At 45.4% G+C, this 15397-nt stretch overlaps 1 protein-coding gene across 1 annotated transcript in view; it reads right to left on the reverse strand.

Moving 5' to 3' along the window:
* The window catches only part of LOC101988512 (maestro heat-like repeat-containing protein family member 7), a 37433-nt gene that overhangs the window by 8714 nt on the left and 13322 nt on the right, over positions 1 to 15397 (reverse strand). Inside the window, exons 8-14 of the mRNA XM_026779782.1 lie at positions 12556 to 12663; positions 11951 to 12086; positions 10758 to 10846; positions 9404 to 9553; positions 7741 to 7895; positions 736 to 880; positions 142 to 299 (exon numbers count right to left, since the gene is read on the reverse strand). Coding sequence (XP_026635583.1) covers positions 142 to 299; positions 736 to 880; positions 7741 to 7895; positions 9404 to 9553; positions 10758 to 10846; positions 11951 to 12086; positions 12556 to 12663 — 941 coding nt within the window. The remainder of the gene's footprint in view (positions 1 to 141; positions 300 to 735; positions 881 to 7740; positions 7896 to 9403; positions 9554 to 10757; positions 10847 to 11950; positions 12087 to 12555; positions 12664 to 15397) is intronic.

Below are 15397 nucleotides of genomic sequence, written 5' to 3' on the forward strand. Positions count from 1 at the left end.
AAAACCTAGGAAGGTTTCTTGAGTTGATGTATGAGGGATAAAGTAAGCATGGGGGATGGGAAAAGGCCAAGCCAGCGGAGGCGCCAAGATGCTGGCATCCAGATCACAGGTCCTAGCACACTGGCCCAGGATCCAGGGTACCTAACAGTTTCATGCAGCTTGTCCTCGCTCTCGGTGCTCTCGTTAGTCACCAGGAAAGAGATTTGGAAAAGCAGTGCCACAAACAGGGAGGCGAAGAAGGTTTGCACCTCCGACTGCTGGCTCGGGATCAGCAGCAGCTCATGGATGGCCTTGGTGACCTGGAGTGGGGAGAGTACGATGCCATCATCTTCATCGTCACTCATAGTTCCTAGCACCTGGATAGGCCTGCCCAGTGCCGTTGCCGGTGTTGCCAGCGAGTGAAGACTGAGCCGACTTCCGCCAGGCTGCTTCTGGACCGCCTTTATGTGCTCTTGTAACTATGGGTCTTGCTTTAGTTTCTTAGCATCCTTGAGCATTCGGGCAGGCCCGGGATGTTTGTCTCCCCTCACTGCACCCCCCCATATTCAAAACTAGAATCTAACTCTTCTGTTTTAGGTAAGTCAGTTGGTTGGAAACCCTCCTTCTAACCCTGTCGCTGTTAGAAGAGACTTGGGTCCCGAAATGGTACTAGTCCATAAAGCCCAGGCTAGCCCAACAGAAATCCCCTTGTGTTTCCTTCCCAGCTCCCAGCCCTCCCCACCTGCCCCTCCATACAATCAGTGTTGAGAGCTCTGTTCCATGGCTGGTCTCCTGGTCCGTGTGTGTTTGGGGTGAAATCAGCTTCTGTAGCAGATATTTCATGATCACTTGGTAGCCTTTAGGAAAGGAATCCAGGATTTCCCAGGATTTCTTTGTCCCTCTGTAGAGACAGAAGCCACCAACAGTTACAGGCAACCCATTTTCCGCTGATCTACATTGCTTTCTGGAAAAGCTCTCAGCTCCTTAGCCCAGCCCAGCTCCCCACTTCCATCCTGTCCTGCCGCCTCTCTTTCCATTCTTTCTGCTACTTCATCACCTCAAGGCTTCCCTGTCCTATGGTTGTCAAATATAGGCAAATAGGAAAATATTCACTTCACCCTTGGGCCTGAGAACATCTAAGACCAAGCTTGTGGAGGGCCCTTGAGAACATCAGGTCAAGTTCTTACCTTATGGCTTTATAGCAACTCTGCATCTGGGGCTGGGATGCAGCTCGGTTGGTTGTGTGCTTGCCTAGTATGTGTGATCCTAGGATCAATCCCTGCCACTACTAATTTGGTGTGGTTGTGCACGTACCCATAATATCACCCATAATACCAGCACTTGGGAGGTGGAGGCAGGAAGATCGGGAGTTCATGGCCATTCTTAACCACACAGGTAGTTTGAGGTCATCCTGGTTACAGACTCCCCCTCTCCTCACCCAAGAAGAGGAGGAGGAAGTAGAGAAGGAAAAAGAGGAGAAAGGAAAGAAGAAAGGAAGGAAGGAGGGAGGGAGAGAGAGAGATAGAAAGAGAGAATCTTCCGGCCTCCTTCTGGAATGCTAGTGCAAATCGCATCACTTTGGGGCAGGGCTGATGGCCTCCCTTCTTCCCGTCGCAGCCCCATTCAGTCTCCTACCACCCTGTCCTCTGCAGAGACTCTCACAGACATCATTGTTTTCACCTAGCATATCTTTGCACATCTGGATCTGACAAAAACCACAAGCAAAACAAAAGTAAATATCTAAAAAAATTATTTTCTATAAATAATAAAGTGTGTGGGGGGTTGGTTTTGTTCTTTTGGTTTTCTGAGACAGGATTTCTCTGTTTGGGCTGTCCTGGAGCTCATGCTGTAGGCTTCTGCTGACCTTGAACTTGGAGATCCTCCTGCCTCTGCCTTCCAAGTGCTGGGCTTAACGGTACTACTACTGCCCTACAATCAAGTTTTAATCAACTCCATTTAATATCCTCCTGAAGTAACCTAGGACTTTGTGAAACATCAGAAGAGCCAGGAGTAATGAATGGCATGTGCCTTTAATCCCAGCACTTAGGAGGCAGAGGCAGGTGGATCTCTGTGAGTTCAAGCCTAGCCTGGTCTACAGAGTGAGTTCTAGGATAGCCAGTATAGACTCTATCTCAAAAAAGGAAAAGAAAAAAGAAAGAAAGAAAGAAAACAAAAGAAGAAAACAAGGCATAAATGGGGGGGGAAAAAGATGATAAGAGGTGAAGAAAGATGTTCAGGCATGGTTCAGCAGGTGAAGGCGCTCACCCCAACCTGACCAGCTGATTTCTATCACTAGGGCCCACGATGCGAAGGAAGAAAACTAACTCCTGAAATCATGCAAGGTGTCATCTGGCCTACACCCCCCCCACACACACACATTACATTCACACACAACACATACATGCACACACATACACACATGCTCACATACTAAAAATATTTTTCAAAAAGAGAAAAAAAAAGAGAATTTCACTGCTGGCAACGTGGCATGACATGTGCTCTAGGGACAAAGGCAGAGGGAAGAATGGCCATTCTCTGTCCGAGGGCAGTTAGGCTGATGGCTCCTTCCTAACAGCACCCGCAGACAGCAGGAGATGAGAGGTCAGGCTTCCAAGGTTGGACAACAACAAAACCTCAACCTGCAAGTTCCACAGGAAGTCTCTTGTTTAAGGAAGATGGCCTGGATGAACAAATGGATGGGCTGCTGGGCAGATTCTTACTGAGGATAAACTAAAGGGCAGCCTCAGAGGGAGAAGGAAACCTGTTTCACAAGGGAAGCAAGGGATACGGAGAAGGAAAGATCTAAACATGGTGTCAGAATAAGAATGTTGCAACTGTACCATAATAACAGCAAAAACCCTGACGACAAATGACTGTCAGCAAAAGAATGGGCAAGGCAAAGTGTGGGACAATGGCAAAATGAAATATTATAAAATTATAGACAATCCAGGGGGCCAATACCCAGTTCTAACAAACTGGATAAACCTAGGGACACAATATCAAGAATTTAACAGATTCAGTAAATATAAATACATTCACATGTAAATGGTTTGCTAACATATTTTAACCACTCTTGTATAATAATTTTGCATGTAGTAAAAAACATTTATTTTTTCATATTTATTCAAAATACGTCAAAATTGACAACTATATCTTACTAATTCATAAGTATTAAAAATCTAAATCTTAAAAGGAGGTTTTAAGATCATTCTCCCCAGTCATTATTTAAAAAGAAGAAATTGATCAAAATAACTAACACTTGGGGACTAAATTGCTAAAGATTTGTGCTGGTACGTCATTGGGTATTTGGTGAAATTTAAAGTTGATTCTTGTTTTCTGTTTTTGTTTGTCTATTGTAATGAGCAGTATAAAACAGAAACTCCTTTCCCATGATAAGAACATTTATTAGAAATAAATAAAATAAATAAAAAAGAACATTTATTAGAAATTAATAATAAGCAATTTTAGTTTCTGTTGCCCACCAAGAATGAACAGCCCACCCTAGCCTAGCTCTCCCATCGATTAGAACAGACACTTGAAAACACAGTTTCAACTTTCTCTGTGATTGACAGCTACACAGAAAGATCAATGAAGATACAGAGCCTCAAATAATACTATCAACTATCTCAATCTAATTTCCAAAACTTGAATTTGATTAGATCCTGAAAGATTTATAAAAACAGGCAGATTGGAGACTGAAGCCAAAATGCAGAAATCCACTGAGTAAGAATCCAGATTTTGTTTTTTCTCTTTTATCTCCCAACTTTGACCTACAGATGACCCCAGAGCAAAACTGTGCACCAGACACAGGGAACAGACCCTCTGGGTGAAATTCTGTCGTCGTCCCCCCCCCCCCGGCCCCCGGCCCCCAGCAGTGGGAAAATGGGGCCCTGTGAGTCAGACAGTGTGAGTAGATCTTTGTTCTTTTCAAATCCTTCTCGGTGACTCTGGAGGAGCTGCAGACTGGAAACTGGCTGGCTGGAACACAGAGACATGTGACTTGGTGGGTAAGGTAAGGAAGACATCACTACTGTTGTTGAGGGCCTGTTTTATTATTTTAGCTTGGGTCTGAGGAGCTGGAGTCAACTATCAGGGCCTTGTATAAACCTCATAAGGCCTTCAGTGCTGGACCACAGCCTAGTTAACCTCCGTGTTGTTGTCCTTGTTCCCTGGCTCATTTTTGGCCCTGATAACTGTGCTATGTATCAACAAAGAGAGTTTAAAAGACTTGGAAGGGATCCTTCAGAGGCAGTAAGTGAAGGATTTCCCCAGTTCTGTGTGCAAACCAACACAACCCCACCGTCACCCTCAAGTACTCAGGTAGAGAGAAAGGCTCAAGGAATCCTGAGACAAAGGAAACCATGTGGGGACGGGACAGGAGTATCAGCCCAGATTTTGTATCCAGTGAAAATAATCTTTTAAGATGAAGGTACAATAGGAAACAGTCTCAAATGAATGAAAACTAAGGGAAGTTATTACCCAAAGATATGCTCTTGGTGAATTTTAATAAAAAGATTTTAGCTGAGGAGAAATTTTATTATAGTGAAGTAGGCACTTCAATAAAAAGCAACAGAAATAGCAAATATTTGAGTAACTGTAATGGTTCATTCTCCAGTTAGTTTAAAAATATACATGACTGTCTGGCAGTGGTGGCACATGCATTTAATCCCAGCACTCAGGAGGTGGAGGCAGGCGGATCATTGTGAGTTCGAGGTCAGCCTGGTCTGCAGAGTGAGTTCCAGGACAGCCAAGGGTACACACAGAAACCCTATCTCAGAAAGCCAAACCAAAAAAATGAAAGAAATATACATGACTGTTGAAAAGGAAAACAGTAGCTATTGGCAGTTTTTTCAGTATACGTAAGTGCAAGGTGAATGACAGCTATCATATGAAGCAAGAAGGCAAAGGGAGTTCCTCTATCTTCCTTCCCTAAAGTTATAGATACAAGCTATTAGACTGAGTGTGGCCATATAAATTCATAATTGTCTAGTAAGTTAAAGGTAAAATCTGCTCCAATGAGTGTGTAAAGAAAAACAGAGCCAGGTGGTGGTGGCACATGCCTGTAATCCCAGCACTCAGGAGGCAGAGAGAGGTGGATCTCTGTACATTTGAGCCTAGTCTAGTCTACAGAGCGAGTTCCACGGTAGGCTCCAAAAGCTACACAGAGTAACTCTGTCTTGAAAAGCAAAAACAAAAAAATGAAAGAAAAGAGAAATGGAATATATGGAAGAATTAAAATAATTAAAAAAGATGAAGAAAAGGAGACTATAATAGACAAAACAGAGAGACTGAAAACAAATCACAGAATGGTGCAAAAATCCAAATAAACCATCAATTACATTAATTGTAAATGGTCTAAATATACAAATTAAAAGGCATGAATTTTTAGATTGGATGAAAACACATGGTCTAGCTTTGTGGCAAAGTGTTTACCCAACATGCATGAGGCTCTCGAGTGGGTCCTCACAACCACAAAACAAAAAGAATAATACAAATACATACAACAGCCAAATATCTCAAAGATTTAGCTATATTCTAAATAAAAAGAAACTTATTTTAGATATATTAGCTACAATTAAAAAGAAGAAGACCAAAGACCTTTAGTCCAAAAGGTACAATTTGTTACATTAACAGGATGAAAAAGAAAAATTACAATCACTTTAATAGATGCAATAAAAATTTTAACTAAATTTAATATGCATTTGTGATAAACACTCTTATCAAACTACAAATATAAAGAAACTTTCTTTTTTACTTTTAAAAATACTTAATTTTTAAATTTTTGTTGGGGGTTGGAGAGATGGCTCAGAGATCGAGGGCAAATACTGCTCTAGAAGAGGACCCAAGCTCAGTTCCCAGTACTCACGTCAGACAGCATCATGACCACCTACAAGTCCAGTTTCAGGGAATCTTACGCCCTTTTCTGGCTCCTATGGGCATTATACTCATGTGCACAAACTCACATACAGACATGTACATATATACATATATAGAACTAAAACTACTTAAAAATAAAGGTGTGGAAAAAAATAAAATAAAGGTGTGGGAGTGTGTGTGTGTTAAAAGACAATTTACAGAACTGAGGAAGTGATTCAGTAGTTAAAAACGCTGGCTGATCTTCCAGAATACCTGGGATCAATCCCCAGAGCCCATGTAGCAGCTCACAACCATTTGAATTCCAGTTCCAGGGAATCCAACACCTTCTCCTGGCCTTTGCTGGTACCAGGCATGTAAACTGTGCCCAGACACACATGCAGACAAAACACCCATACTCAAAAAACTAAATTAAATTTTAAAAAGACAACTTGCGGGAATCTGTTTTTCCTTATGCCATGTGGGCCCCAGGGTTTGAACTCGGATCATCAGACTTGGGGGCAGAACCTTCACTTGCTAAGCCATCCACGTATTATATGGTTGTAGATACAGAACACTCTAAAAAGGCAAAATGATGGGGCTAGAAGACAGACCAGTGGCTGCCAGCAACTGAGGGTTCAGGAAGGGGCTGGTCCTAGAAATTGAGGACCGGTAGCCATGGACACGCCATCATTGTTGTGGTGATGATTGTTGTGACCAGACTTTTAGAGAATCCATCTAACTATATGTTTAAAAAGTGATTGCTACACATATGTTAACTTTTTGTTTGTTTTTGAGACAGGGTTTCTCTGTGTAATAGTCCTGGCTGTCCTGGAACTCCCTCTGTAACCATGCTGACCTCAAACTCACAAAGACCCACCTGCCTCTGCCTCTGGAGTGCTGGGATCAAAGGCGCATGCCACAAGCTTTAATTTTTGTTTTATTTTAAAAAGAAAACTATAATACAATATAGCCTTACAATATAAGATTAAGAAGCCATTAAACTTTTACTTATTAAATGGTTATAATTTAGGAAACTTTGAGATAAAACAGTAAATGAAAAAGCACACAAATTAGAAAATATAGTACGGGCTTAACTATACATATATTATATATAATAAGTATATGTTATATATAATGTTTGTTATATACAATATAACATAGCATGCATTATATACATAGTTTTTTTTTAAAAAAAAACTGCTTTCAGAAGGTAGACAAATCATAAATTATACCCAAATGATAACAGAAGGTTCTACTGGCTGATATTTAAAACATTATTTTTTTTGGCATTCTCTAAATTATACATGCTTCTAATATTTTCTGCAATAAGAGCTAGGTGTGGTGGCACACGCCTTTAATCCCAGAACTTGGAAGGCAGAAGCAGGTGGCTCTCTGTGAGTTTGAGGCCAGCCTGGTCTACAAAGTGAGTTCCAGGACAGCCAAAGATACACAGAGAAACCTGGTCTCAAACAAACAACAAACAAAAAGATTTTCTGCAGTATGGCAGACAACTCTTAGAATCACTCTGCTCCAAATAAATAAGAAGATATTCAATCTTGAGTAGATTTTTAAGCATAAGCTGGGGCTGGGGAGATGCATTTGGAGCTCCATCCACACAAAGTGGCATGCAGCAGCACCCGTCCATAACCCCAGCACGGGGGAGGCAGAGGGTCAAGTCCCTGGGGCTGAACTGGTGAGCTCCAGATTCAGTGAGAAACCTTGTCTCTGAAAAGTAAGATGCGATGTGGCTGAGGGAGACTCCTGACCTCACCCCTGGCCTCTGCACACACGTGTGCACATCTGCACACACCTGCAGCCACATTTGAACATGTGCGTGCACACACAGATATCCCATTAAAAGGACAACTAGCGGCCTGTAAATGTGTAGCTGAGGGGACAGGTAACCTCCGTGACGGGTCCTCTGTCTTGTACAGCGTCAGGATGACCTCGTCTGTGTGAGACTGGACCAGCAAGTGGAAGGTCTTCCTTATGGTACTCTGGGCAGCTTTATCGGTGACTCTGTCTATGTGGAAGCAAATTAACTGGATGATTTCTGGCACCTGAAAGAACAGGGGGGAGGGGAATTGGTTGTTTTGAGAGTGGGAATCACCATTTGAAGTAGCAGACAGCATAGCGCTCAGTGTCAGGCCCGAGCACACCCGTCTGCGGCACTCCGCCCTGGCCAGCCACTCCCAGAGGACTGTGGACCTGTGACCTCCAGACCTTCAGAAGGGCAGATAGAAAGCAGCCATGGAGGGCCATACCATGTCTGGAACATATGTCACGAAGAATGAAGGAAGAATGACTTGGGAAGTGGAAGACAAGACTGTAGGACAAGGTGTTGCCTCTCTGAAGACAGAGGGACTGGCTAGCTCTTCTGTTTACTGGCTTATGGAGCAGAGGCTGCTTCGTGTTCCGTGGCATGGGCTCTGAAGCTTTGGATTTGAAAGACGCTTCCAAAGTTACCTTTGTGACTTAGAGGATGATTTTTATCTTCCCTGCGTTTTCTGTCCTCACTTAGGAAACAAAAGGGATGATTTTATCTCCCTCAGTGTCAGAGTTAGCACACCTGCACGGACTGGAGCAGCGATTCTCAGCCTGTGCTGTGAGACCCTTGGCAACTGAATGACCCTTTCACAGGGGTCACAGATCCGATATCCTGCATAATAGGATATTGACATCACTATTTGTAACAGTAGCAAGATTACAGTTATGAAGTAGCAACGAAAATAATGTCATAGCTGGGGGTCACCACAGCATGAGGAGCGGTACCAAAGGGTCGCAGCATTAGGAAGGTTGAAAACCTGCTGTGCTAGACCATTATCTGTCATGCACGAAGTCCAGAAACTTCCATCTCCAAGGCTTATGGCCTCTTTGAGCCTTTCTTATTTTATATTAATTGTGTGTACGTGCAGTGACTGTGGAGGCTAAAAGCAAAGGATTCCCTGGAGCTGGAACTACAGAAATGAGCTGCCCGATACAGGAGCTGGGAACTGAACTTGGGTCCTCTGGAAGAGCAGAACTTGCTCTTAGTACTGAACTCTCCATCCAGTCTGATTTTAATTATTTTTAAGGAAGTAGTTTGCAAATAAAAAGCTATGTCTAAAGTAACGAAAACCTGTCTAGGTTGGAGTTTGGGTATAACATGGTGTGTTCTTGTCCCTGGCTTATGCCATGAACCAAGGCTGCTATAACTGGGTGTAATGGGAGAAAATTGACAAAAGACAGAGAGCTGCTTCTTTGTGGGATGCCGAGAACCGAACACCAGCCAGGGGACAATACAGAAGTATATTTCGAGAGCTGTGTCTAAGAGGGTGACAAGCATCTTTACCCTCTTTCCCTTGCATGCCTGGCTCTGAGGTGCATTAGTCCCATTCGGTTCTGCATCCCTGCTTCATTCTTCCCCACAAAAATGCCTTTCGCACTACTGCAAAACAGCTCACCATATAGACTTTTCCCTTCCGGGTTAAGGCACTTGGGATTCCTTACACTCAAGTGGAGAGGAAATAGATCAAGACCCCCAAACAGGACAGAAAGATATCGAAGCAGTGTGTCCACCAGTGCCTACCTTGGCAACTTCTTCAAGAGGGTACTTCAGAATGATCTTTAGCGTCTTAGAGGCTGCTAAGACATTATTTGTGCTGCCACTGGTCATGGCCTCCATGGCCACCATGATCACATCGGCTCTCTCTACAGGGGTCAGGTATTTCCTGAAGAACTGAAAGAAGAACGGGGCTCTCCATTCCAGCATCTGCCCGAAGACTGCCCCGAAACCTTGGGCATCCACAGAGACCCATCAGACAGGCTGCCATTAGGAGGCAGCCTAGGGAGCATCTCTGATTTGAGGTCAACTCTAATGCGTTACCAACACTGATGTCCCCAAGCAAGAGCAATAGTTTAGGCAATGTGACACAGAAGATGATACCAAAGGCCTTTTTATTTCTAAACTTGAGATGCAGTTAGGTGAGCCCACTGGAAACATGTACAGCCTTGCCAAGGAAGTAGAAAGCCAGGCCTGCCTCACATAGGAATCTGCAAACATGAAGCCCATTGGGGTCAAGCAATGCTGGTGCCAACTCTGGGATCTAGGGAGGGCAGGATAAAATGATGCTCGATATCTTTGCCTTCTGTGTACTCACCATCATCCAGGGTTAGGACGGAGGGAAGATGGTGTGGAGGAAAATGCTAAAAGTGGCTGTGGCAGGGCGCTGAAGCTAGCCCCGAAGACTGAAAAGACTTCCTGGAGTACAGTACCGACAAAAAAGGGGACGAAGTTCCAGAAATGAGGCAGAATGTGTGAAGGTTGGGGGCAGGAAGGCCCTCAGTGTGACTGCTGTGTCTTACATAGAAGATTGGAGCCAGCAGGATGAGGAGGCTGAGTAAGGACAAGGCAGGGCAGGTAAGGCAAGAACCAGACTGTCAAGGTCCTGGGGGACCACCTGAGGAGGTTCAGACTTCAGAGAAAGCCAATGGAGAGTTTGTGCGCAGTTTGAAATGTTTTTCTACCTACATGTGGAAAAGGCCTGGCAGAAAAATGACTGAAATGGAGCCTTCGGTTAGAGGCTACCGTATGGACCAGGCGAGAAGTGATGGGGACTCAGAACGGTGGCATGGGGCTGTGGCGGGGTGGGCAGGTTGAAGAGCTAGCTACTCAGGAGGCAGAGCAGTCAGATGTGGTGTGGCATTGGACACGGAGAGACACCAGCCCTGTCTTCTAAACCCCCTGGTGACCTCAAACTTCACACAGCTAAGTGTCACTAGAACGCACCTTACACCTTTAGCCTCCTGTCCCTGAGAACTTGGATTTGTAAACACTTCTGTTTGTTGCAGTTATGACTTCTATAATCCATGACCCAGACCCCTCTCTGACCTACTAGCCCTCCCGCTCTGGGCATCCCGTGCACGGTGGGCATCTGGGTTACCAGTGTGAGGTTCTGCATGTTCGCCAGCCAGTTGCCACGGAAATGCTTCTGTAAGTCCTTCAGGATCGTCTCTGTCTTCGGTCTGACACCTCCAATCCAAAAGGAGCAAATAAGGGGCTAAGCCTCATCAGAGGAAAAGGAACCCACACTCCCATCTCTCCTCCAGGTCTCTGAGAGCAGTAGAGACAAATGGATTAAACAGCACTCGCCCCAAAGAATAAAGGGGGTTCTCTAGCATTTAAGTGAAGGGCGAAGGGAGGGTGTGGGCTGGGACTGAAGCTGGCCCCGATTCCTGTACCATGACAAGATGTGGACTTGAATCATCCTCATTGAATCACAAGAAACTGCCTTTGGGGGGGGGGGGGGTTACAAATGCCTTGGTACCTCTGTGACCATGATTGTTTGATACAGAACAGCCAGCCTGAACTAGTGGAAGCTCACAGACTCTGGACTGACAGCTGGGGAACCTGCATGGGACCAAACTAGACCCTCTGAATGTGGGTGACAGTTATATACTTGATCTGTTCTGGGTGGAGTGACTGGCAGTCACACCAGGACTTATTCCAGATGTATAAGCTGACTTTTTGGAGCCCATTCCCTGGGGTGGGATGCCTTGCTCAGCTTTGGTACGGAGGGAGGGACTTGGTCCTGCCTCAAGTTGGTATCCTAGACTTTGTTGACTCTCCAAGGAAGGCCATACCCACTCTGAGGAGTGGATGGAGGTGGGAAGGGAGGGAGTTGTGGGGCAGGAGAAGGGGAGGGAGGAAGAACTGGGGTTGGTATGTAAAATAAAAAGTAAATTTTTTAATTAAAAAATATGAAAAGAAAAATATCCCCACATTTGTTCCCCAAGAAAAGATGCTTACTTTCCTAGTGTTACAAATATGGTTGGGAGGGGACATCTAGGAAATACTGAAGTACCAAGTGGACCCCCAAAAGTAAGCTTAGCTGCCCCCTCACAAGATTGTCATTGAAAAGGACATAGTATCTGGGATGGGGCTGGCATTTATCCAAGTAAAGTTTCTAGGTTTGATCCACTGATCAGCTGGCTTCCTTGCGTCATGGCATATCCTAACCCCTCTCAGGTGCGCCCGCTAGAGGGCCCAGCTTTGGGGGTACATCTAAAACAATGCAGGTCTCCACCAGCTCAGTGGGTCCAGCTGCAGGCGTCCACCCAAGTGCCACCCACTTACTTCTCTGAAGCACAAGGATGGTGAACAAGTAATACAGGGCCTCCAGCGCTCCTGAGCTGACATCCTGGTTGGGATCCAGGCAGAAGATGCTGAAGGTCCCGATCAGCCTCCCGATTATGGAGAACGATACCATGTGCTGACGGAAGCAGAAATGGTCACCACATCATCCCGAGGCAGCTTCTCTCCCCGAAGATCCCCCACCCCAAATTTCTCCTTCCTTCCACATTCTTCTGTGTGCCTCTGTGTGCCCCATGCCTCCCTACCCCACACTGTCCTGGCCAAGGAAAGCATCGCTAGCCAACATGAGGAAAGGAACAGATAAAGCCCTGAAACACCTTACCCAGTGGGCACTGGGTCTCCATCGGCTGTCTAGGCCAAGGACCCCAACCAGGCTTATTGGAGCTTATTAAGTCCAGGAGAAACCAAAAAACAAATCAAGTCTCTTGGTCCTCAGGGACAGAAATACACTGAAGCAGAAAAGTGGGACATACTCTGTCTACCTGCCCTTCAGTGGCTCCTGCAGAAGCCGGGTTCAACCAGAGGCCCTGTACAGAGATGCAAGGCCTGCTGCGTCTGCCTTGCCGCGAGCGACCTCAAATACTCACTGATAGTTCTGAGAAATTGCAAATAAACCTCAGCAGTCGGGAGATAGTGCCCAAGGCTCGGGTCTGTTCGTGCACTTTGTCGGTCATCATTAACCAAGGTAAGATGATCTGCGGATGGGACAGAGATGCATCAACGCGGCCGTGGAGCAGCACTGCCTTCCTCGCCAGAAAAGACCAAGAGAGGACTCTACAGCAGTCACGGAGGAGCACCCCAAGAGAGGACTCTACAGCAGTCACGGAGGAGCACCCCAACGCCATGAACTTGGAAAGGCAAGTTTTCATTCATTCAATCGGTTCCGAGTCTCTTCACCTGGGCAATAGTTCCAGGGAGAGCAAGGCGCAGCTTCGAGGGCCAGGAGGAGCAGGAGGAAATGGAAGACACATCACCCCCACCCGCTAAGCCAGAGAAGTGTTCTCTGAAGGGTGAATTCAGAGCCAGTGGTTGCTACGGCTTGATAATAATGTGCTTTCAGTCAGGGCTCTGTGGACAAGAACACACAGCGTCCTCCCACAGTCCTGTGGGATGGGATTTTTATCACTGTTTGAGGTCGAGGTCCCGCCAGTGAAGAGGGTCCTTTGTCCTGCTTGGAGCTTACTTTTGGAAAGTGGGTCTGGGGTCAGAGCCGAGGAACAGGAACCTTTCTCCCTATCATGGACATTTAGTTTTTAAAAAGGGGGATAGACTGGGTGGTGGCAGTACATGCAATTAATTCCACCACACAGTTCCTGTGTGTAATTGAGAAGCAGGGGCAGGTGGATCTCTGAGTTAGAGGCCAGCCTGGTCTACAGAGTGAATTTATGACAGCCAGGGCTACACAGAGAAACTCAAAAAACCAAAAATAAATAAGTTAATTAAATTAAAAATAAAAATAAATAGGAAAAATCAAGGGCTAAGAGAGAGAGGAGAGAGAGGGAGGGAGGGAGGGAGGGAGGGAGAGAGAGAGAGAGAGAGAGAGAGAGAGAGAGAGAGAGAGAGAGAGAATGGAGGATGGGCTGGAACTGTGGCTCAGTGATACAGCATTTGCCTGAGGACCTGGATTCAATTCCTAGCATTAAAGAGAAATGGAGGGAGAGGGATGACAGAGAGAGAGAGAGAGAGAATCAGAGAGAAACAGAGAGAGACAGAGAGAGACAGACAGACAGAGATAAGAGAGAGTCAAAGAGAGGGAGAAGGGGTGGGAGAAGATGAGAGAGAGAGAGAGAGAGAGAGAGAGAGAGAGAGAGAGAGAGAAACTACCCATACCTGGTATCCAATACAAATTCAGACTTGTAGTAGATGTATACTTAAAAATCTACAATTCAGCTGGGCTGGGCAGCTCACACCCGTACCCTGGCATTCAGGAGACAGAGGCAGGAGGGCTGCTGTGAGCGCAAGACAAGCCTGAGCTCTGAAACCCAGCCAATAGGAAGGGAACTTCCAGGCCAGTGCTGCTTTATTTCTTCACTTCTATACTTAGTGTCTCAAGTATACAGTGTTTTAACACTAGGGTCTTACCCTAGAGTTCTGCTGGGCTGTCATGGGCAAGAGAAGTTGCCTGCATTGTTTGAAGGATCCATGAAGTACTCTTGACCGATATCATAAAGGGAGGTAACTCACACCTGGAGCTGGGCTTTTTAAAGTCTGACAGCCCATGGTGTCTGGTAGAGGCATTATCCCTCTGTTTAAGGAAACTCTATTCTAAATTCTCTATATATGGTTTTTATGTTGCTTTTTCCTTCCAGTGATCTTTAGTGTTATTCTATAGTTCAGAGTCAAATTAAAACAAATTATGATGCAGTATGTGACCATAATTTTATACAAAAGATTCTAAATGAAGTGGTAAATATAATCTAAATTTTGTGGCATATAAAATGACTCACGGATTAAAGAAAAGTCTAATGTTAAATGGAATAAAGAGAGTGCTTACCTCAGGGCGAGCCCCCACCCAGCTAAGCTTTTAATTTGGGAAAAGGAATTAAAGAGAAGCTTAGGTCCTGGTATGTTGGTACACACCTTTAATCTCAGCACCCAGGAGACTAAACCGAGAAGATCTCAGAATTCAAGGCCATCCTGGTCCACAAAGCAAGTTCCAGGAGAGTCAAGCTTAGGCAGTGAAGGAAACCATTAAACCCAGGAAGCTAGTAAAGGTGTTATGGAATAAGGGGACCATGTTCCAGCCCCACTAGGCAGCAGAACTTGACAGCTTAGGCTACATGGTTCTAGCTTTAGAGTAAAGGACAGGAGAGAGCGGTTACGAAGCCGGGCGGTGGTGGCGCACGCCTTTAATCCCAGCACTTCGGAGGCAGAGGCAGGCGGATCTCTGTGAGTTCGAGGCCAGCCTGGTCTACAGAGTGAGTTCCAGGACAGCCAAGACTCTTACACAGAGAAACCCTGTCTTGAAAAACCAACAACAACAAAAAGAGATTGCTGAGTCTCAGAATAGACTTTGAACTTTGGATTTTTAAACAAGTTTGAGGCTGTTATAGACTGTGGGAACTTTTGAAACTGAACTAAATGCATTTTGGTTTATGTTGCTGCTACAATCCTATGGGGGTCAGGGAGAGAAAAGTGGTGGTTTGAATAGGAATGGCCCCCACAAACTCCTGTGTTTGAATGCTTGGTCCACAGGGCACTATTAGGAGGCATGGCCTTGTTGGAGGAAATGTGTCACTGTGGGGGCGGGCTTTGAGGTCTCAGAAGTTCAAGGCTAGTGGCTCACAGTCTCCTTCTCCTGCCTGTGGATCAGGATGTAAAACTCCTCAGCGGGGTACACCCACACACTGAGACAATGGGATGTTCTATTGGGAACTCACCAAGGCCAGCTGGCCTGGGTCTGAAAAAGCATGGGATAAAACCGGACTT

This window comes from Microtus ochrogaster, chromosome 6, assembly GCF_000317375.1.
Source record: "Microtus ochrogaster isolate Prairie Vole_2 chromosome 6, MicOch1.0, whole genome shotgun sequence".
Taxonomy (NCBI): Eukaryota; Metazoa; Chordata; class Mammalia; order Rodentia; family Cricetidae; genus Microtus; species Microtus ochrogaster.